General features: G+C 42.7%; 1 protein-coding gene across 8 annotated transcripts in view; it reads left to right on the top strand.

Annotated features, from left to right (window-relative positions):
- Positions 1 to 21,983, top strand: part of MYO5A (myosin VA) — a 290,881-nt gene that overhangs the window by 142,096 nt on the left and 126,802 nt on the right. For all 8 annotated transcript variants that reach the window (XM_073618728.1, XM_073618727.1, XM_073618732.1 and 5 more), the window contains exons 6-7: positions 17,487 to 17,630; positions 19,375 to 19,456. In XM_073618728.1, coding sequence (XP_073474829.1) covers positions 17,487 to 17,630; positions 19,375 to 19,456 — 226 coding nt within the window. The remainder of the gene's footprint in view (positions 1 to 17,486; positions 17,631 to 19,374; positions 19,457 to 21,983) is intronic.

The raw sequence follows: 21,983 nt of genomic DNA, 5'->3' as shown, positions 1-21,983 counted from the left end.
TTTTGATCAATGCATACAAGTGGTGGTCCCCTCTGGTCAAGCAAGAATTATTTTCCTGAGAAACTGTTTGCATTTCCATGATGGCTGATTTAGTAGCTGTGAAATAGTCTGGCCATTTTCTACATTTTTCACCAATTTCTCTCAATTATTCACTCGTTGGATAGCTGAGAATATTTTGTGTCTGGCGTGTGTGTGAAGGTCAAAATTAAGTATTAATGTTAAATATATTTAACTTTCCAGTGTGCATATGTTCATGCTATTACTCATTAATAAAAGTCTGCCTACTTTGTACAGCAGAATTAGCTTCATGCTGTCTTCATTCGGTACGCTCACCATGAAAATATCACCAAACACCACTGTGAATGTTAATAAGAAACCAGCTTGCTTTCTCTGTGGACTGAGAACTGCATTTTCACATTAACTGGTTGTGGATGACTGGATTCTGGTTAATTTAAATACTATTTGGGTAACTGTTGTTATTGAGTTGGCATTTTGTGTCATGCTATTTAGAGGAAAAATATGAGTTTCATTAAGATAGTGTTCCCTTTACAGGAAGGTATTGACTTTAGGCTGAATGCTGGAAGGTTTATTTAACTGATCTACTACTCGTCCTAACCTGAATTTTAACACATAGAGAATACTTAGGTGTGAGATGACACAGATAATGTTGCAGCTCACAGTCTATAAGGACTGTGTACAACCAGTGCATACTGGCTGAAAAAATAACATTTTTGCAGTTTAATACTTCTCAAATGAAGAATCAGAAAACCACGTGTGGCTTAGTAGGAGTGTGTATGTTATCAATTTTCATTGAGGCTGGGTTCACATCTCCGACAGATACGACTAGCAGCAGGGGTCCGGTGCGTCCCTGTTCTCCATTTCAGGGACAAATCAGGGCCGAATTTTGGCCTGAATTCGGCTCTGAAACTGAGCCAAAGATGCACAGCGTTCCTGTGCAAGCCGCAACAAGGATATGTGAACCGCCTCCGTAGCGAGGCGGTCACAATCTCCTGTCATGCGAATTGGATGCCGGTTTCCCCGCATCCAATTCGCATAGGTGTGAACCCAGCCTAAAGTATTACTGTATTTTAGCTGTTTGCATCAATAACCTTTTACCTCTGTTTTTCCCAATGTGCTTTGAGTTCTCGTCACAGGCAGCCAGAGTAACCATTGGCTTGTTCACACTCATATTTATGGCGATTCGCCCTGTAACTGCAGACAAGAAGTGAACACAAGTTTGCTGCATGTACATACTTTTTAGTGCTAGGACTAGAACTGAAGATTACATGCTGCAGTGCACTTATGTAATTCATGGAGAACACAAATTGCAAATTATTGTATGCCTTGTCCATCTCCCTGTCCCATATGACTTATGGTAGAGCTATTGAAAGGAGAATGCAACTCTAATGCAATCAGTAGGTATCCCTAATGCTTTCCTTGTTCTCAGCTGTTGTTTTTCTCATGCATTCTCCATGTAGCTAAACTTGTGCAGGGGCTTCTTGCTTCTAGAAGTTTGTGAGCTATAGTGATTAAATGTGTAGCACGGCATAGAAATCATCATTTATTGCTTTTGACACTGTAAATATTGAATCCAAGCTATATAAATCAGATGTTTTCCTTTCTCTAAAGCCCAGTACACACAGGCTGAATGTCGGGCAGCATCAGCCGGTTCAATAGAAACCGTCTAACGGTCGGTCCGAGTGTACTGCTGTCGGTCTGACAGAAGCAGGCCATTCGCCCGGGCTCTGTCAAAGGGGCAGGACCAAAAAGGCCTGCCGACCGACTAGTAGAAAACTAGTTGTGTGTACAAGGCTTTAGTCCTCGTCTGCTGCTATGTTACAGATGTAAACAAGCTTATAGTAAACAAAGCTGTATTTACATGATCTAGAGCACACAGGCTTTCTCAACCAGGGTTCAATGGAACCCTAATGTTTTATCAGAAGTGGCTAGGGGTTCCTTGAGCTGTAACCACTACCCATTTGGCAGTACCTATATAGTTCTGTCGCTAATGCCACCTGAAAAAGCCAGCGGTACAACACCAATGATGTTTTAAGCTGTCTCTAATGGTGGCATTCTGACCACCACTGTAAGGGGGCATTTTTTCTCACTGGTCACCAATGAATTGCTTTAAGCAGAGTTTCTGCTAGACCAGCCATTCTTAGCCAGGGTTCAGTGGAACCCTAGGGTTCCTCCAGGTGTTGCTAGGGATAGCTTGAACTGTAGCTGATTGACCTCTCATTCAATGGTAACTGCATAGTTCTGGGTTCAGTGCCATTTGACAGAGCCAGCAGCATGACACTAATGATCTTTTAGCTGTCAGGGTGGCTGTCTGACCACCAGTGTAAAGGACGTTCTTCCCAATTATCACCAATGTAAGGGTCATTCTTACCACTGACTGCCAATGTAAGGAACATTGTTACCACTGACCAAGATCAATTAATTTTATCTGGGGTTCCCTGAGACCTAAAAAAATATTTCAAGGATTCCTCTGGGCTAAACATTTTGGGAAAGCCTGCTGTTAAGGCTGTATTAACAGCAAGTGTAAGGAATAAAATGCAGAGATAAAAGGTTATATCCTAAAAGATGTTGGTATTTCTGGAAATAATAAAATAAAGCAAACAGGATTTAAAGTTGAAATCTGGGTGGAATTTGTTTTCACAAATTTTGATAAGTGATTTCTTACCTTTGAGCAATTTAATTATATATTTCAAAACAGTCATCCAGCCATTGAGAAATCACATCTCAAGGACTCCTGCATAATAAGGAATCATTTGCCTATTTATGTTTCAAAAGGCTGGCAGCCATTATTCCTTCTCTTCCTCTAGATACTGGTGTTTTAATGCCCCCGTGTAGCTCTTTTATTTATGAATTTGGAGGACTCGCCAGTCCTGGTTTGACCCGCCCACTGTGTAGACCATTCACAAGTGTAGTAAGAGGACCCAAGAGACCTGGTTCTACCTGCCCACTGTGTAGTTCATTCACAAGTGTAGTGGGAGTACCTTGGTCCCATTCTGGCATATCCACTGTCTAGTTTGTTCACAAGTTTGGTAGGAGGACCCAAAAGTTCTGGTTGGACCCGCCCACTGTGTAGACGATTCACAAAAGGACCCAAGAGATCTGGTCCTAGCTGCCCACTGTGTGGTTCATTCACTAGTGTAGTGGGAAGACCCGGGTCCGATTTTGAGGCATCCACTGTCTAGTTTGTATACAAGTGTAGTAAGAGGATCCAAGAGTCCTGATCTGACCTGCCCGCTATGTAGTTTATTCATAAGTGTAGTGGAAGGACCTGGGTCACATTGTGACTCTCCCACTGCCTAGCTTATTTACAAGTGTAGTGGGATGACCCAAGAGTCCTGGTCCTACCTGCCAACTGTGTAGTGGAAGGACCCGGGTCCCATTCTGACTCACCCACTGTCTAGTTTATTTACAATTGTAGTGGGAGGACACAAATATAGGTTTGTTCCTCATACTACAATGCATTATTTGACTGACCGGTTTTCTGAGGTGTTCCAAATGTCCTTAAGATGTGACATTGGTCACCTCACTGATCCCTCCTCCCAGTGGCCAGGTACTGTATAGCTGTAGTATGAGAGGCGAATGGATGGCATTACAGCCTCTTCCAACATTTTTCAAAATAGATGTCAGTTACAGAAATACGTTCTGCTTGTATTTCTTGTCCATAAGGAAGGGAAGTTTAGGAGAAAACTTGACAGTATCCTTGAATTTCACCTTAAAACACATTTATGAGGTGCTATAGGGTTTCCACGACCTTACACCGCATTTTTCCACAAGTACCTGACACATGCTGGCAGTGCAGTGGGGATTGTGGCACAATAATACATATTTTCTGGGAGTGTCCGAAGCTTAGACTGTTCTGACAAGACATGGCTAGTATTATCAAGCTTTTGACTAATGCCGATCTGGTGGACGACCCTGCAGCATGTTTGTTGCACCTCTCTCGATGACCCATTAATAAATACAAGACCTCTCTTACTATTCAGCTATTAAATGTGGCCAAGGCATGCATTCCCTTGTGTTGGAGGTCTGTGAACCTGCCCTCGAGGTCTCTCTGGTTTACCAAAATCAATGAACTCAGGGACATGGAAGACCTTACGGCTACACTAAACAACAGAGAGGAGTCCTTTCGTGACACCTGGAGGCCTTGGCAACACTTTGGCTTTACGGATGCCTATTTAGAGGAAGTTTCTGACTTAATTTCTCCTGTGACGTGTTCTGAGGCCCCGTTGTTTCCTTAATGTCCTTTTCCCCTCTGCTTTGGGCCTAGGCCCGGTTCATCTATGCTGTGTATGTTCCTTTTCTGCAATGTTTATTTTTCCCCACTTATTCCCCTCTCTTTCTCTGTTTCTCCCCTTTATCCTATACTCGTTCAGTCAGTCTGGAATCTTATTAATGCAGTTTTTTGCTGTTACTATGTATCTGATTATGTTGTTGCATTTCATGTTTCTACTGGGATATAATGGCCACCGGGGTTTTTTTTTACCACCCCGGTATTTTCTCATTGTTTCTTCCATAAGATTGCTTCATCAAGTTGGGGCTATCCTATATATTTTGGGAACCTTGGAGATGTTTGTGTTTTTTTTTTTTTCTTTGCTGCATTTTCTCTGATATATTCCCATCCACCCAATTTAGACCTCATTCTTGTATATGCTCCCTTTTGTCAAACTACTGATGTAGCTCTGCTGTGTATGCTACCAGCATGACTATGTAACTGTATTTTTTGCAATACTGTTGGTATGGTATGTATAATGCAACTTATGGTTTAATAAAGGAATTACAAAAAAATACATTTATCCTTTATCCTAAGCTATCAGAGAACAGTACAGAGCGAGGAGATCAAGACAAGGTTAACAGGCTTAAGCTGGATACACACTATACAACTCTTGTTGTTCGATTTCCTTTAGATTTACCTTCATCTATGTAGTGAAAGGGCCTGCCTGATTGCATACAAATTGAAAATTATTAGATTTGACCTCCTTTTATATGGTTTTGGTAAATCTAAAGGAAAAAATCTAAAGATGAATTGTATAGTGTGTATCTAGCTTTACTCAGTAAATAGGCCACTAACCTATAACAGCCTGTCTCAAATAAATAACTGCAGAAGCCACAGTCAATCTGTAGAAGATTGACTGTGCAAGATTGCTCCTTGCATTGATTAAGTGCATAGGCCTATGTGAGTAGTAGGCTTTGTTATATGTACCAACATCGGTACCCATGACCAGGCTGCCTACCTTGATTGAAGGTTAGGGTCATTTGCCAGTTAAAGGCCTTTGTCCGGCCTAGATGTGGAATTATAGAATGTGTTTGGACAGTTGCAGCCCACAAGAATTATTTTGGTATATAAACTTACCACCCTTTTGTCTTTTCACCTACTATACTTGCCATACTGCCTGAATGAGAGAATTTGTCTCATCGTTTTCTTAACACAACAATAGATTTGAAGGAAAATGCTAAATTAGTTTTTCTGTAAAGAACATTTTTTTAAGAGTGTGGGCATCACAACATGTTAGAAACTGGTCTTATGACAGAGTTCCCAGGGGGTGAAAGTCAGAGCAGATCTGTCAGTCAGAGCTCAAGTTCAATAAATGCATCTTGGGATTTAAAAAAAACAAGTCTTCTACTTGTCCTCTGACACAACGAGCCAATTAAGACATTCCTGGCAAAGTCGTGACTTATGAATGTCATGAAAAGCTCCAGAGTTGAAAAGGACTCTGGCCATTTATAAAGCCTGGTGTAGTCCTGTATTCTTCATCAAAATAGTCACACATTTTCTAATTGGAGTCAGTTGGGAAAATGTGTGAATCTTGTGTGAAAACATATATTAATGGACTCCAGAGTGTTAGGGAAAAAAATGTAGGCTCCATTCATACCTAGGCAATTTGAATTGCAGGCTGAATAGAAAATTGCAACAAAACTCGGGGTGCATTTGTGATGCCATTCGTTCTTGATGGCACCCCAATCCAGGAGCAGGAGCTCCTTTTGATTTGTCGCGATTACAGCGCGATTTATTGCGGCAAAATCGCACCGTGATTGGGATGCCATTAAGAAGTAAGGCTTTGCAAACGCGTCCCGCGTTTTGCAGCAATTTGGAATTCTGGGCAAAATCGCGATAATTCCGCCTGTGATTTATTGCCTAGGTGTGAATGGAGCCTAACTCATTTGATAATCATGTACTTAATCAAAGTGCCCAAAGTACTCTTAATTAATTTTTGCTCTTCACAGTCATAAATACTAAGTAATTAAAGGCCAACCCCTGGAAATAACTTGTTTTGTCTAGGGGAGAGGAGAAACCGTTTTACTCATCTGATCCTCCGCTCCCTCGGCAGATGGCGCTCTGGCGGTGGACAGTCCCTCATAGTCATCACATTCAATGCATGGCTATGGACCCTGCTTTGGTCTTGTTCATGTCAGGACCCCAGACCACTGGAAAGTGGGGGAGAAGAAGCTGGGGACCAGTCTATCTGTGGGGAGGAGTGAAGGATCTGGTAAATTGATCTTTTTTTTTTTTTTTTGCTCCCCTAGACAAATCAAGCACTTAACTGTTGCGGTGCAGGCACAAACTCTGCTTCATTACTTGCCCAGAGTTTGGTTTCACAGTAACCTGCTCCTTGATTTTATTTAAACTGGCGTTCATGTCCCCTTTACTCTTCTGAGTGTCCTAGGGAGTGCCCAAACCTGAGAGGCTCAGTATGAAAATATTGAATATGGAGACTGGAGATGGATCTGTGACATGCTGGATGGACTGGACTGATTTTTTTTATAGCGCATCTCCACCTTTTTAAAAGCTCTCTGCACCCTGCACCCTGCCCCCACTTGTTATATTTACATATGTAGCACCTTCTAGTGTGCTATTAGTGGCAGTGCAGGCAAATCTATGTTTTTGGCTCATGCTAAAATAAGTCTTTGAATCTGGGTAAAAAGTTTACATCAGTTCAGGGCTGGATAACTCGTAACGGCAGGCCTCTGGCACCTTCCCTAGTTCTGGAAAGTTGGAGAACGTTCTGAAAAATGGAGGGTGGAGGCCAGGAGGGTTGATCTGCATACTTATGGGGAACTCCTGCCGGAGTAATTTGCAAAGGGCAAGATTGTCCCATGTAGCAAGCATTTTTGGAAGACCGTATTGGGCTTATCTCTTTCCTTTACTTTGCCTGGGAAATCTTCAGTACCAGCCAGGTGGGCTAATGAAGAAGCAGCCCACCGGCTGGTGGGCTGGTGGGCTGGTAGTTCCTGCAGTCAGTGAAGCTGGGATCAGTATCTACAGTGGAGTTGGAGTCACTCCTGTATGCAACCTACAACATTTGTGCAACTTTCCAGAAGCAACGGGAAGTTCCTAGTCCTTAAGGGGCTTTGCATTTCTATTAGAGAGTGTCAGCTGCCGGGAGTGAGATCAATGGAAGTTGTACATAGAGAGGAAATTGTCCCTGATTTTTGTTGCTATCAAGTTGGGTATCCCATAATTCCTATTCCCCATCCAAGTTATTAACTCTAATAAAACTTAAAAAACCAAGCTCAAAGACTGTTCCTTGTGTCTGGAGACAGTGTTGAGAATACTTGTTGCCTGGCTGTTCAGTGTTGGGGGACCCGATTACCAGCGGCTCCTTCAGCGGTGAGCGATGCACATAAAATCCGGCTTCTTTTACTGGCTGTTCCCCTAAAGCCCCAGGATCCTTCCCATTTGGCTCTAGGTTGGTGGTGGATGGTCTTACACAGTGTATGGCACAGCATTGATTTTCTCCCATGCGTGATTCTGTACTATATTGTCCTGTGAGCCCAGGCTGACATGGTGAAGTGGTCCCGGGAGGTGTGCCCATCATGGGATACACTGGACCTTCTGTAGGGGCAGCATGGAGGAACAGTTGAGTATGGCAGCTAAAGCTGCATTTTTATTTTTAAAGCTTATTTTTAAACCAATTAAAGTTCAAGTAGATATAAAAGGCCACCCTTAATCCAGCTTTATATTTATTGAAAATCATAAGTGTATTTCTTAGATATTACCTTAATCTGTCTTTGTGCTAGCCGTTAATAATCACTACACATTAGAAATTAGACTGGTAGGGAAGAGTAGCACTGTAAGACAATCAGGCTTTGCACAGTGCTGTGAATATAACAAATGGAGCTTCCCGATTGAAGAAAAGGCACAGACATTACCTCATCATTGAAAATCTATTTGTTCTTTCTTGTATTATCCAAAGATGACACGAGCTGCATGCAGAGTAATAAGACATTTATGAGCATAACGTAAGACAATTGAAATAGCCCATGATCGTACATGCAGTACATTTTGTGCAATGCAAATGAGATGTTTCATTTTAGTCATCCTCCTGATGAAACTGCAATGAAACGCTATGTGGCTCTTGCATTAATCAAAAAAAAAAAAAATCCATTATTAAAGGATAACTGTTAATCTATACAATTTCATTTTTAAATTATTACCCCCACCTCCCTAAAGGTCTTACACTTACCTGTCCACGCTGTCCCCCCCCCCAGGGAGCCACAGCCACAGTCCTAAAGTCTTCTATGAATCCACAGACAAAATCCTAGTCCAAAGTTTGTCAGACAGATTGTTCCTCAAAGCAAACAGCTGTGCTGGGCTGTCTCTCTTTCTGGTCCATAGTGCTCTAGGAAACCTTTCTCATGTATTGAATAAGTATTTATAAAAAAAAAAAAAAGAATAATAAATAAAGCTATGAAAAAATTACAAAATGTATAGACTTAAAAGACAGTAACTATGCTTTTTTATATAATAAATTATTCCTCACAACCCCTAAAGTCTTCTACTCACCTGTCTAGGCTCCTGCCAGATTTATACTCCTGCGGCCCATGAAAACCTGCGCAGCCATTCTCCCAGTGGGTCTGCCACTTCTTTTGGGCATGCATGAAAGTATCTCATCAGTTCTATGAAGGGGCAAATCCTTTACAGTACCCCAATGATGGATGTTCTTTCCATAGAAATCAATTAGACTTTTCCATACATGTGCAGAACACTTCAGGATTTTCTAGGAGAGTTTTTAGCAGGCAGCACTTCTTGGATCTCTCAAGAATTTGGACAGGTGAGTATACAAAGCATTTGCAATCATTCCAGACTCTGGCATGATAAGGAGTTGGTAGGTCTTCTTTTCTTGGTTATTTAGGTTCATAAAGTTGTATTCATATTTATTTATTTTTTTAACATCATACAAAAAATAATATAATAAAGGATTCTATCAGTACAGAGACACAAAGTAGCTTACATCTGTAGTATATAAGGGTGTTGGAAATACATCCATTTACATCAAGCTGTCATACAAATGACTCATGTACTCTACAAGCTGATCCAAATAAATTAGGCAGTGTAAGTAAATATATGGTAAATATACGGATCCCATGGGCACATTAGGGCATTCTGTCATTGTTCCAACTTCTCAATCTTAAAGAAAATAAAAAAAGTGTGCATCTCTGAATCATGGTTAAGGAGAGTGTGTATGTAAGGCTCCATCCAATGTGCCCAACACCGGGCCCACTGGGCCCACATTCTATAACGTGTGTAAGGTGTCCCCATCGCTGGAAATATGTTGCAGAGGAAAGATAATAAAAGGAATAGAGAGGAGGTCCAGAGATATAAGTAAATAGAGTTGGGCCGAATGACCCCCCCCCCCCCGGTTCGCTTTGTGCCAGAACTCTCGAACATCGCAAAGGTTCGGACCCGAACCCCATTGAAGCCTATGGGCCCTGAATTTGAGAAATCAAAAGTCCCCATTTTGAAGGCTTATATGCAAGTTATTGGCCATAAAATGGGTATGGGGGCCTATAGAACCTGAGCAAAACTGACATTTATAAAGATTATTATTTTTCCCTTCTTTTAATTGCCGGAAATGTTTTTTTTTTTTTTTCATTCAGCTGTCAGCGGAGAAGCTTGTTGACAGCTGATGACTCATCCGTTGTTAAGAACGCAGCGGCCGGTTTCCTGGCCCGCTCCCTAACCACCAGCTATTCACTGTGCCCTGATTGGGCAAAGCTTTGCTCCGCACAGTGCATTGTGGGGTGCTCGGCGGGTAAACATGCTGCTGAACGCCCCACAAATTCGGATGTTCGCCGATGTTTGGGCTGAACTTATGCTCAGCTCTAACTGTTCGCCTAACTCTGTATGTAAATAGGAATAAAAAAAAAAAAAAAGGAGAAAGGGAAAAAAAAAATATAGGGGGGTGGGGGGAAGGGTAGGTTGGGTAAGGGAGAAAGAGGGGGAGGGTGGAGATGGATGAGTGATAGGAGCTAGGGTTATAAAATTCCAATCAGTGGTCACAAATAGAAGAGACAGATCAGTGATGCTGTGTAAGAATATTTTCATGTTTTTCTCTTCTTTTGTATAATATAGTAGTGATCAGTTTATTGTCTGCATTTAAAAGAACACACCTTTAGGAAGGAGTGGATTTTGAAATATTGGAAGTAATTTTATATATCGTGTATACGTGATACTTTTAGCCTGCAATGTTTGTACACAATCCTGTCACATGACAGACCTCAGGACGCGGGAGAATGCAGCCTACTTTCTTGCAGATGCTCTATAGAGAACAATGTATTTCCATAGCTGATGCAGGCCAGGCATCATGTGGATAGACATATTCTAGACATAGAAAGTCATTATCCCATCTCAAGTCTATAAAAAGGAGGACGCTGCCTATTATTATACTACAATTTTCCGAGTAAATAATGCTCTTAGTGTTCAGAGTAGCTCTTAATTACATTTTATATGATGTTGGCAGCTGAATCTTTTTTTGCTATTCCGTTATTCAGCTACTATATCCTTCTTCTTTTTTTTTTTTTCCCTGATCACTGTCAAAGGCAGCCGTTAAACCAGTAGTAAGTGTGCCTTCTATTTTACATATACGCATTATACACAATCCACAGCTATATTATTAATATGAGATGGCAATTATACATTAGGTGTATTATTATCCTCTAAATATATGTTTAAATGTTTGCGGTGCATTGTGACACTCAAGTGACAGTATCCCACAATTAAGCTGATAGTTGAAAGGTGAGCTGTACTTTCACCTCCAGTGGGCTCCAGGAATTTTAAGGTCATTTCACTGGGAAACAAAGGGGAGGACACGAGTCGTAATAACTAGATCATCCTATAAGCCAATTGGTTAAACTTCAGTGTGTAAGAGGTTATTCTATGTGAATAGTGAGCATGGGGAAAAGTTAAAAAAAAAAAAAAAAGTAGATAAATAGTAAAATAATAAAGGAGGCACATTAAGGCTTCGTGTACACGGGACATTTTTACAACCTCTACTGAACGATTTAACTTGACAGATAGTAACCCACTTTTAAAACGTTTGTTTTGCCGTGTTTACATGCTGCGTTTGCGTTTTGAAAGCATTTTAAAAAAATGAAAAACGCCTGTAAACAAAACGCGGCTTAACGCAAGTTACCACGTTTTTGTGTTTTTTTTTTAAAACAAAGGAGTTACCGCGTTTAGCTGCATTTAGAAGCATTTGGTGCTTGAAATGCCTCTAAACTTAGCCTCTGAACCCATTTTTTTGCGTTCCAAAAAAAAGCCTCTAAACTCAACTGTCTAGAAACTACTGTAAACAACCCTGTGTACATGTACTGATAAGATAACATAGAGGAGAGTTCAGGAGCAGTCGAAAAAAATGCCCAACTGCTCCTAAACGTCCGTTTAGCAGCAGCAGTGTACACGAGGCCTAAAAGAGAAGTATGTTCCCCCCCCACCCTCCCCCATCATACTTACCTAGGTGGATGCAGCATCGGTCCCCGGTGCCTCTACACTGAGAACCGAGCGATCGAACACCGCCGATGGCTTTGTTCTCTCAGCTCCCCGAGCAAAGAGTTCCTGCCTGTCAGTCAGCAGCTCTCCGCTCTGCTTCCCCACACTCATTGGAGCGCTGAGCTATGGCGGGGAGGGGAACGGCCATCTCGGGCTCTCAGCGGCTCGCTGAGAGGCTGAGTTGGGCATCAGTCCAGGCACCTGGTGGATCCAGACTTTATTGTCGGGATGACGGGGTGCCTGGATTGATTCCTGTGACGTCAGCAGAGAGCAGACTTCAGACCGCTCTCTGCTGAAAACGGGTCAAAGGAGTGCACAACGAATTGCACTCCTGTGACCCATAGGAGAAGCCCAGCCAATTAAGCTCAGGCTGGACTTCTCCTTTAAAGTGGAAGTTCAAACATGACCTATACTTGAATCTACTCAAACCCCATTCGAAGCCTATTCTATCTACCCTGTGAAAGAAAGGATGTGTATACATGCCTATTTTGAGGGCACTCTGGTCTGGTCACACAATCGGGTTCCAGCGCCAGCTTCATTATAGTAGAGGGGCAGCCGCCAACTGGAGCCGCATAATAAGCCTATGGGTGACATCATTCCCCAGGCTGCAGCCATTATCGGCAATCTCTCCTCTTCACTGAAGCCGGCGCTGGGACACAATCATGTGATCAGGACCACCCTTACATTAGGTAAGTATACACAGCTATACAAAAAAGTGGCAACCACCCCAACCTATAACTAGCCTATTCAGTAAGGTGCACATGGAAGGGCATAGCACAGGGGTAGGGAACCTCCGTACTCGAGCTGTGGTGAAACTACAAATTCCATCATGCCTCTGCCTCTAGGAGTCATGCCTGGGATTGTCAGGGTCTTGCAATGCCTCGTGGGAATTGTAGTTTCACCACAGCTGGAGGGTGAGGTTGCCTACCCCTGGCATAGCACATCACAAACAAGATTTCCCAGCACACTTACCAGCCAGCCTGCAAACCGATCAAAGTGACCCTAACAGTTTAATTAAAAAACATTTTTTAAAAAGGAGTGTTTTATGTGCACACTTTGCAAATATATGCATAGGGTGCAGTGCCCACAACAAGGCTCCTCTATATGTTGTGGTCCTAACTATGATTTTCAGTCTCCTAAGTAGGAGCACATATAAAGTGGATAGATTCATGGCAGGTGTGCCTGGAGGGAGCCTATCTCTCCTTAAAGGCACAGGGATGAAGGTATCCAGTGCGTTCATGCACCCAATTCAACCAACTGTACAAAAAAATGTCAACCACCCCAACCTATAACTAGCCTATGCAGTACCAACCAAATTGACCCATAACAGTTTACTTTAAAAACAGAGTGTTTGGTTTGCACACATTTGCAAATATGTGTATAAGCCGCAGGGCCCGCGACAAGGCTCCTCTGTATACTGCGGTCATAATTTTCAGTCTCCTTGCAGATCATTAAATCACAGATCTCTGCAAATAGGGCATGGCTTTGGGGAGAGAGCCCTAGACATGAGTGTAACATGGACTGGGAGGGGGGGTTTAGCCTTTAGTCTCAGTTCATACTGATGCAGTGCAAATCTGATTCAATTTCGCAGTGCGATTTCTGTTATGACAGGTGCAATTCTAATAGAAATTACTGCGATTTGGCATAGCTGTAGATAAAATTTGCTCCGAATCCCCACTAAACTCACACAGGACTGTTTTTTTCCCTGGATCAGAATCGCATGTCACATGTTAAATCGCATGCCAAATCAGAGCTTATTTCCAGTGTTCTGTCGACATGTGCCCACCGTCGAAAAGTGCCCACGCATGCGCAGAACGGAAGGGCACTCCAGCTGAGGTGCCAATCAGTTGAAGTGACGTCCCATAGCGCATGCGCACATCATAGGAGCCTTTTTTTGACGGGAGATTCCGTTTCCCTGGCACAATTTAATGCTATGCAAACAGCGGAGGGACACCGTATTTGTCATATTGTGCCTCACTGTTGCACCACGGGCTGTAAGCGAGGCACAATCTGACATCTACGGTGTCCCTCCGCTCTTTGCATAGCTTTCAATTGTACCTGTGAAATGGTATCTCCTGTCAAAAAAACCCTCCTACGGTGTGCACATGCGCTATGGTGACGTCACTCCAGCTGATCGGCAACTCAGCTGGAGTGCCCTTCCGTTCTGCGCATGTGCGGGCACTTTTCAACGGAGGGCACAAATCGATAGAACACCGGCAACAGCACCATCTGAATCGGTGTGGTGCTGCAACGATTCCCAAAAGTAGTGCCTGCACTACTTTTGGTGACTTCAGGGGCGCTTTCAATGGACATATGTGCAGGAACCCGCACAGATGTCTTTCAAATCGTCCCCAAACTCGCACTAAAATGTGGGTTTGAAATTGTGTGAGTTCAGCTGAGAACAAGGGCTAAATCTTGTTGGCAGTCTTTTATTTGCAGCACAGAGCAAAATTCTATGTATGTCTTCACACTGGTCCGTTGCACTTCCGTTGTGGTGTTAAAAATCTTGCTTGCTGCATTTTTGGTCAGTTAAAAAATCGGCACCAAAAATGCACCTCCCCATTGAAATGCATTGAAAACGCAGCAAGAATGCATCAATAACGCACCTGTGTTATGCTTTTGATGCGGTTTTTGAGTCACATGACCTATGAAAAACACACCATAAGCACCGTAAAATCGCATGCATTTTCTGCGCCATTATCGGCACCTTTTTCTTTATTGGAAAATTGCCAAAAACAGGATGGACTACCGAAATTTCGGTGCATCTCTAAAACATTCAATGGTATAACCTCTCCTCCACCAGCCGTATAAAGCTGGGAAAACCTCATTTGTTTTCCTGTAATGCCAGTACATTATGCTTGTAAGTATTCATAGACAGCCTAGGCACAGAATAGAAAGCCTGAATTCTGCTCTCTAGTATTAATGTCTTACTGAAATGAGCAAAGAAGGAAGCTTATGTTACAGTAGTTCCTGGTATGATCCAACATCCTTAGAATTACGATCTCCACCTCTGATATAGCCCATATGGTCCTAGTTCACTTTGTGTATATATATATATATATGTGTGTATATATATATATATATATATATATATATATATATATATATATATATATATATAGTTATAAACAGTATCTACAAGGCTCAGTTGTGTGCCTGTTCTCAGATTTGCTGCTTGCTATGAAACAGTGATGGCAGCAGAAATAAAAAAAAAAAAAAAAAAAAAAATACTTGGCTATAGGCTTTCCTGTATTGTAGATTTTGTCTGCTGCATTATTGGATACGGCGGTGTGATTAGTCTTATATTTGAGCAAATCTCAGTGTATGTCTAGGCAAAGTAACATTGTGTCCCTGCCTCGAATCGACATTGTGGTGGATGTACACCGCCCAATGTTGTTTTCTGTGTTATTCTAAATATGCGCATTGATACTCGATGCCTCCTCTGTAGTCCCAGCTGCTGTGAGCTCAGAGGGAGGCACTGGGAGTAGTGCAGAGACCCGGAGGTGAAGGAGGGGACTTCCAATGGCAGTGTTGATCACAGACTGTGGGATAAGCACGGAGCTTAACCTCAGGAGCCAGGGCATTGTGTGTAAAAGGCAGCAGTGTGATCCAGGGGGGAGGGGGCAGAGAGCTGGAGCATTGTGTATATAATGCAGCAGTGTGTTCCAGGGGAAGGGGGCAGAGAGCTGGAGCATTGTGTGTATAAGGCAGCAGTGTGATCCAGGGGAAGGGGGGCTGAGAGCCGGAGCATTGTGTGTATAAGGCAGCAGTGTGATCAAGGGGAAGGGGCATAGAGCCGGAGCATTGTGTGTATAAGGCAGTAGTGTGATCCAGGGGAAGGGGCATAGAGCCGGAGCATTATGTGTATAAGGCAGTAGTGTGATCCAGGAGAAGGGGCATAGAGCCGGAGCATTGTGTGTATAATGCAGCAGTGTGATCCAGGGGAAGGGGACAGAGAGCCGGAGCATTGTGTGTATAAAGCAGCAGTGTGATTTAGGGAGAGGGGGGCAGAGAGCCGGAGCATTGTGTGTATAAGGCATGTATAATTTTTGTTAGTGGTCCGCGGAATTCAAAATTGTGAGTTTAGTGGTAAGTGAGGTCCAAAGCGTTGGTGATCACTGGTCCAGCAGGTCTGACAACACTGCTTGGGGTCTCAGCACAGCAAGGGCACAGTGTTGTTAGTTTACTAAAGGAAGTTAGAAGCTTACTGGAATTCTGGCAGACTCAAGTATTTTTCTGTGCTAGCAGCATTTTTAAAGAGACAGAAAAAGTAGCAATGTACTGAATTGTATTTTTTATTTTGCCCAGACAAACACTTTCACAGACTGTTGTTAGTATTTTCTCCATTCTGAATGAATGTTGGGGGGGCCTTGACTGTTTTCAATCCAAAAGATTGAAAATTAGCCATCTCCTTACCTCATTTGAAGAATATATCCCTCTCTCTGCCTAGTTGTTTAAGTATAAAGATGTCCACTACCTCGCCACAACATTTCCCCCACTCCCCCCCCCTTTAATTGAACTTTATTGGCATCCCAGTCTTAGTCCGTAGGGTTCAATATTGAGTTGGCCCACCCTTTGCAGCTATAACAGCTTCAACTCTTCTGGGAAGGCTGTCAACAAGGTTTAGGAGTGTGTCTATGGGAATGTTTGACCATTCTTCCAGAAGCATTTGTGAGGTCAGGCACTGATGTGGACAAGTCTCCGCTTTAATTCATCCGAAAGGTGTTCTGTTGGGTTGAGTTCAGGGCTCTGTGCAGGCCACTCAAGTTCCTCCACCCTAAACTCGCTCACCCATGTCTTTATGGACCTTGTTTGTGCACTGGTGCGCAGTCATGTTGGAACAGGAAGGAGTCATCCCCAAACTGTTCTAACAAAGTTGGGAGCATGAAATTGTCCAAAATGTCTTGGTATGCTGTTGCCTTAAGAGTTCCCTTCACTGGAACTAAGGGGCTAAGCCCAACCCCCTGAAAAGCAACCCCACACCATAATTCCCCTCCACCAAATGATTTGGACCAGTGCAGAAAGCAAAGTCCATAAGGACATGGATGAGCGAGCTTGGGGTGGAGGAACTTGACTGGCCTGCACAGAGTCCTGACCTCAACCTGATAGAACACCTTTGGGATGAATTAGAGCGGAGACTACGAGCCAAGACTTCTTGTCCACATCAGTGCCTGACTTTACAGATGCGCTTCTGAAAGATTGGACAAACATTCCCATAAACACACTCCTAAACATTGTGGGCAGCCTTCCCAGAAGAGTTGAAGCTGTTATAGCTGCAAAGTGTGGGCCAACTCTATATTGAACCCTATGGACTAAGACTGGGATGCCATTAAAGTTCATGTGCGTGTAAAGGCAGGCGTACCAATACTATTGGTAATATAGTGTATATGGAATTGGTAAACCAAAGTAAGTTGTACAGGGTGTTTTAATTTATTTGATTGATGTTCCCTGATGAGACTAGTCAGCCCTGTGTCTCTGCTAATGATCAAGAGCTAAAGATTGTCAACCAGTTTAGCCAAAGTCGTCTACATCAGGGGACAGTCATGTGTTTTTGGTCAGCTTTAGTTGACTTGGCTCCATTTTAGAATGGCATGTAACCATGGTATGTAAATAGTGGTGATAATAATATTATTAATAACATTGTCAGGCATTCTTTATTCAACAAATTTTACTGACTTTATTTATCTTCTCTCTGCTCTAGGCCATAGGGAATGCAAAGACTACTAGAAATGATAACAGCAGTCGTTTTGGAAAGTACATAGAGATTGGATTTGATAAGAGGTATCGGATTGTTGGTGCTCACATGAGGACATATTTATTAGAGAAATCTCGTGTGGTTTTTCAGGTAAGCACACCTCTGGGCCATGAAAGTAAGTGGCCTTATAGTAGCTTAGATTTTTGTTTCTTTACAGTGCAATGCAAAGAACGACTCAGGGGAACAGTTTTAATGCTGTGTTGGCCTACATTTTAAAGTCAATAGAAACATGTTTCATGTTTAGTAAATTCAATTTACTCTTGAGTATCTGTAGCACTTTAAGGCCGGCCATAGACCGTTCAAATCTCGGCTGGTTCAGCTTTAACCGGCCAAGAGTCAAACCATGTATGGGCAGGCTGAATGTACCCAAGTTGATTGATCGATCAACTTGGGTACAACCAGCATGCTGGAGTTTATATGCCATTATCGCTGGCAGCTGATATAACCGCTAGCAATAATCACTGTGCTGTCCCAGCGGGTGACAACTTTCATTAGTGACTGTTTATTGCTCACTAATTAACTGGTCTAAAGATCTCAGTACCTATCTCCATGAATGTTTAATACACAAAGGGAAAGGTAGTGGCCTATAGCCCAGGTCGTAAAAGCACTGGGACCTGGAATAATTCTCAATACCTACTGTTATGCCCCGTACACACGGTCGGATTTTCCGACGGAAAATGTGTGATAGGACCTTGTTGTCGGAAATTCCGACCGTGTGTAGGCTCCATCACACATTTTCCATCGGATTTTCCGACACACAAAGTTTGAGAGCTTGCTATAAAATTTTCCGACAACAAAATCCGTTGTCGGAAATTCCAATCGTGTGTACACAAATCTGACGCACAAAGTGCCACGCATGCTCAGAATAAATAAAGAGATGAAAGCTATTGGCCACTGCCCCGTTTATAGTCCCAACGTACGTGTTTTACGTCACCGCGTTTAGAACGATCGGATTTTCCGACAACTTTGTGTGACCGTGTGTATGCAAGACAAGTTTGAGCCAACATCCGTCGGAAAAAATCCTAGGATTTTGTTGTCGGAATGTCCGAACAAAGTCCGTCCGTGTGTACGGGGCATTAGAGTTGCCAAGTCTTGAAGACATAATATGCAGTAATGTAAAGTAAAGCTGGCTGTTTAAGATTTATTTTTACATAGTTGACTCAATGAGTTGTTAATCAGTGTTTATCTAAAAAGGGCAAAATATATGCCTTGGACCACTGGGGAAGCTGGAAATCACTGTAGTATTGGATGCTACAACCGTCATTCATACAGCAATGTTTCACATTTCATTTCTATTTTAAACTGAATGAGTTGTTTTACTTGGTGATTGTTTACAATCACTTTAAACTTTGGCAATAAAACCTGGAAACTGATTGGTTTCTATGCAGAGCTGCACCAGGTTTTTGCACTCTCCAGTTTTAGTAAATCAACCCCCATTGTAATCCATGCTTTTTTTGGCAAAACAATTTGGTGGCGTGGTGCAAGACAGCATTTTGATGTCACTTTTTTTGCCCTATTTATGATTAGGCAACTTTTTATGCCAAAGTCTGCATTTTTAACCCACACTGCAATTTTGTTTTGAAAAATAAAGCTGATCCCAAAGCACAAGTGTATCCAGATATTGAGAACTCGAGTGTATGATGTTTCAAATTCTGCATCCAAGTGCTGATTCAGTCTGTCTGTATTGCTTAGCACATGTACAGTTTCCGCGTGAGATTTAATGCTTGCTGAGGCTAAGGCTGCTTCAAGCAAAATGCTAAATTCTACTCGTCCGCTTTCCAGTAATCCATATATTGGTGGGTTTTTTTTTTATGTTGTTGCTTCTTTATTCCAGGCAGAGGAGGAGCGAAATTATCATGTATTTTATCAACTGTGTGCATCAGCTTCATTACCGGAATTCAACATTCTTAAACTGGGTATGTTTTTAATACTTAAACAAAAATGGCAACTGCCTCAATTTATAATTAGCTTTTAGAGTAAGGCAGGCCATAGACAAGCCGAAAAACCGAATGCTCTGTCGATTAAAAAACGAAAATGGCGCATAAGATTGTGCCGTCATTTGTTTTTCGTTTTTCAAAATAAAATCCAGCATGTTGGATCAGACACTTTAATCATGGGAAAAACTAACGACCGTGAATTTTCTTTCCCATCTTTGGCCTGCTTAAAGTCATTGTAAGCTCTAACGAACAGGGCCCTCTGATACCTCCTGTATTGAATTGTATTGTAACTGTACTGTCTGCCCCTATGTTGTAAAGCGCTGCGCAAACTGTTGGCGCTATATAAATCCTGAATAATAATAATAATAATTGTAAAGCTTTGTTTTTTTTGTTTATTTTAAATAACAAACATGTTATACTCGCCTCCCCTGTGCAAGGGTTTTGCATAGAGTAGCCCCGATCCTCCTTTTCTGAGGTCCCCCTGCGGCACTCCTGGCTCCTTCTCTTCTCAAGTGCCCCCAGGGAGAGCCGCTCTCTCTGGGGGCACTTATGCGGGCGCGCTCCTGAGTCCTGCTGCTGCGTCCATTGGCACAGACAGTAGGACTCGGCCCCGGCTCCCGTGTCACTGGCTCCTGCTGCAATCAATCTATCCAATGAGGACCCGAGACAGCAGGTGCATAGAATGCATTAAGGTGAAAAACCATGAGGGTTTACAACCCCTTTAAGGTCTGTATAGAGGGGCTTTGCACAGAACAAACAAAATAAAATTTGTTTAGCACACTTACCACAAAAATAAATAAAAATAAAATAATGCGCTGTTTAACAATTTGCATTAAAAATAGGGGTTTTAAACGCACAGTATTTGCAACTATATGTGGAAGCCCCACTGTCAGGTCAAGGCCCCTTTGTTTAGTGCAGTCTTAAATCTTGTTTATGAGAGCCTCCATGTTGGAGCATACACAGATCAGCAATACCTTTGTGACCACCCTGCTAATATTAAGTCGGTCCCCCTTTTGCTGCCAAACCCACCCTGACCCATTGGGGCATAGATGCCACTAGACCTCTGAAGGTATACTGTGGTATCTGTCACCAAGCCCTCTACGTATACCCAAAATATACCGTAGCAATGAATAAATTAAGGAGAGGTATGCTTGGAGGCATCCAAGTCCACCTTAATACTGTTACAAGACATTTAAATGGTAACATTCTAGGACTTTATTTTATGAATATATTAATATACCCTGTTTCCCCTAAAAAAAGACCTAGCGTGACTGTCGGTGATGGCTGCAATATAAGCCCTACCCCCCAAATAAGCCCTAGTTAAAGTCCTTGTAGGTCTTATTTTCAGGGTAGGGCTTATTTTCGGAGAAACAGGGTAGGGCTTATTTGGGGGGTAGGGCTTATATTGCAGCCATCACCGACAATCACGCTAGGTCTTATTTTCGGGGAAACAGGGTATCTCTGCAATACATTCAAATTTTCACAGGTTTTGTTCCTTTAATAATGCAAGTTTAGTAATATACATGTTAATCTGTTAAAAATCGAGTGAACTCCTAACTTCCTGTTTCAGCTGACAACACACTGCCTCTGCAGCACTAAAATCCCAAGCAGTGTTGTCAGCCATGCCCAGTTCTCTTCTAATGGACTACTGACCTCCCTCACCTTCCTCCTTCCCTCTATAACATAAGGGTGAGGTGTTTTGTTGTTCAACGGGGGGGGGGGGGGGCTTAGCCTGACAGGCTGACAACACTGCTTAGAAATTTTAGTAGAAACAGAGGCAGCATTGTCAGCTCAAAAGGGGAAGTTAAAGGAGAAGTACAGCCAACGCTCCTTTGATTGTACGTCTCCTGAGGATAGAAGTTCGTTCTGCACTCCTGTGACCCGTTTTCAGCCGACAGCGGACTGAAATCCGCTCTCAGCTGACGTCGCATAGCCGGTTCAGGCTCTGTAAAGATCGTGACCATATGGCCGAGATCCGTCCACATGCCTGGCGAGTCGCTGAGAGCCTGAGCCGGCTGCTTCCGTCCCCTCCACAGCCCAGCACTCAAGTGAGCGTGCGTGGGTGGGGTCTTGGGGGGCAGAGCAGAGAGCTAGTGGCAGTCACCAGCTCTCTGCTCGAGGAGCTCTGAGAACCAAGGCATTGGGGTGTTTGATCGCTAGGCTCTCAGGCTTAGAGCCGGCGGGGGACAGATGCAGCATCGGACTGATGCTGCTTCCACCTAAATGAGTATGATTCCCAAAAAAAAAAATCCCATACTTCTCTTTTAGGAGCACTCTGGATTTCTTGCAAGTCAAGGAGTATATATTTTTTTGTACTTGCAGCAATTTTTAACGAGACAAAACATGGGGAAATGAGCATGTATTTCATAGGTGTACTGAATGTTTTTTTTTTTTTTTTTTTAGTCCATACACTTAGGGGTCTATTTATAAACCTTTTTACACAAAATTCACAGAGCTTTCACCAAGGATTCCTACATTTTTCCATATAAATCCTTATTCGAAGAAT

Source organism: Aquarana catesbeiana, linkage group LG03, assembly GCF_042186555.1.
Source record: "Aquarana catesbeiana isolate 2022-GZ linkage group LG03, ASM4218655v1, whole genome shotgun sequence".
Taxonomy (NCBI): domain Eukaryota; kingdom Metazoa; phylum Chordata; class Amphibia; order Anura; family Ranidae; genus Aquarana; species Aquarana catesbeiana.
This window is presented reverse-complemented; position numbering and strand designations above follow the sequence as displayed.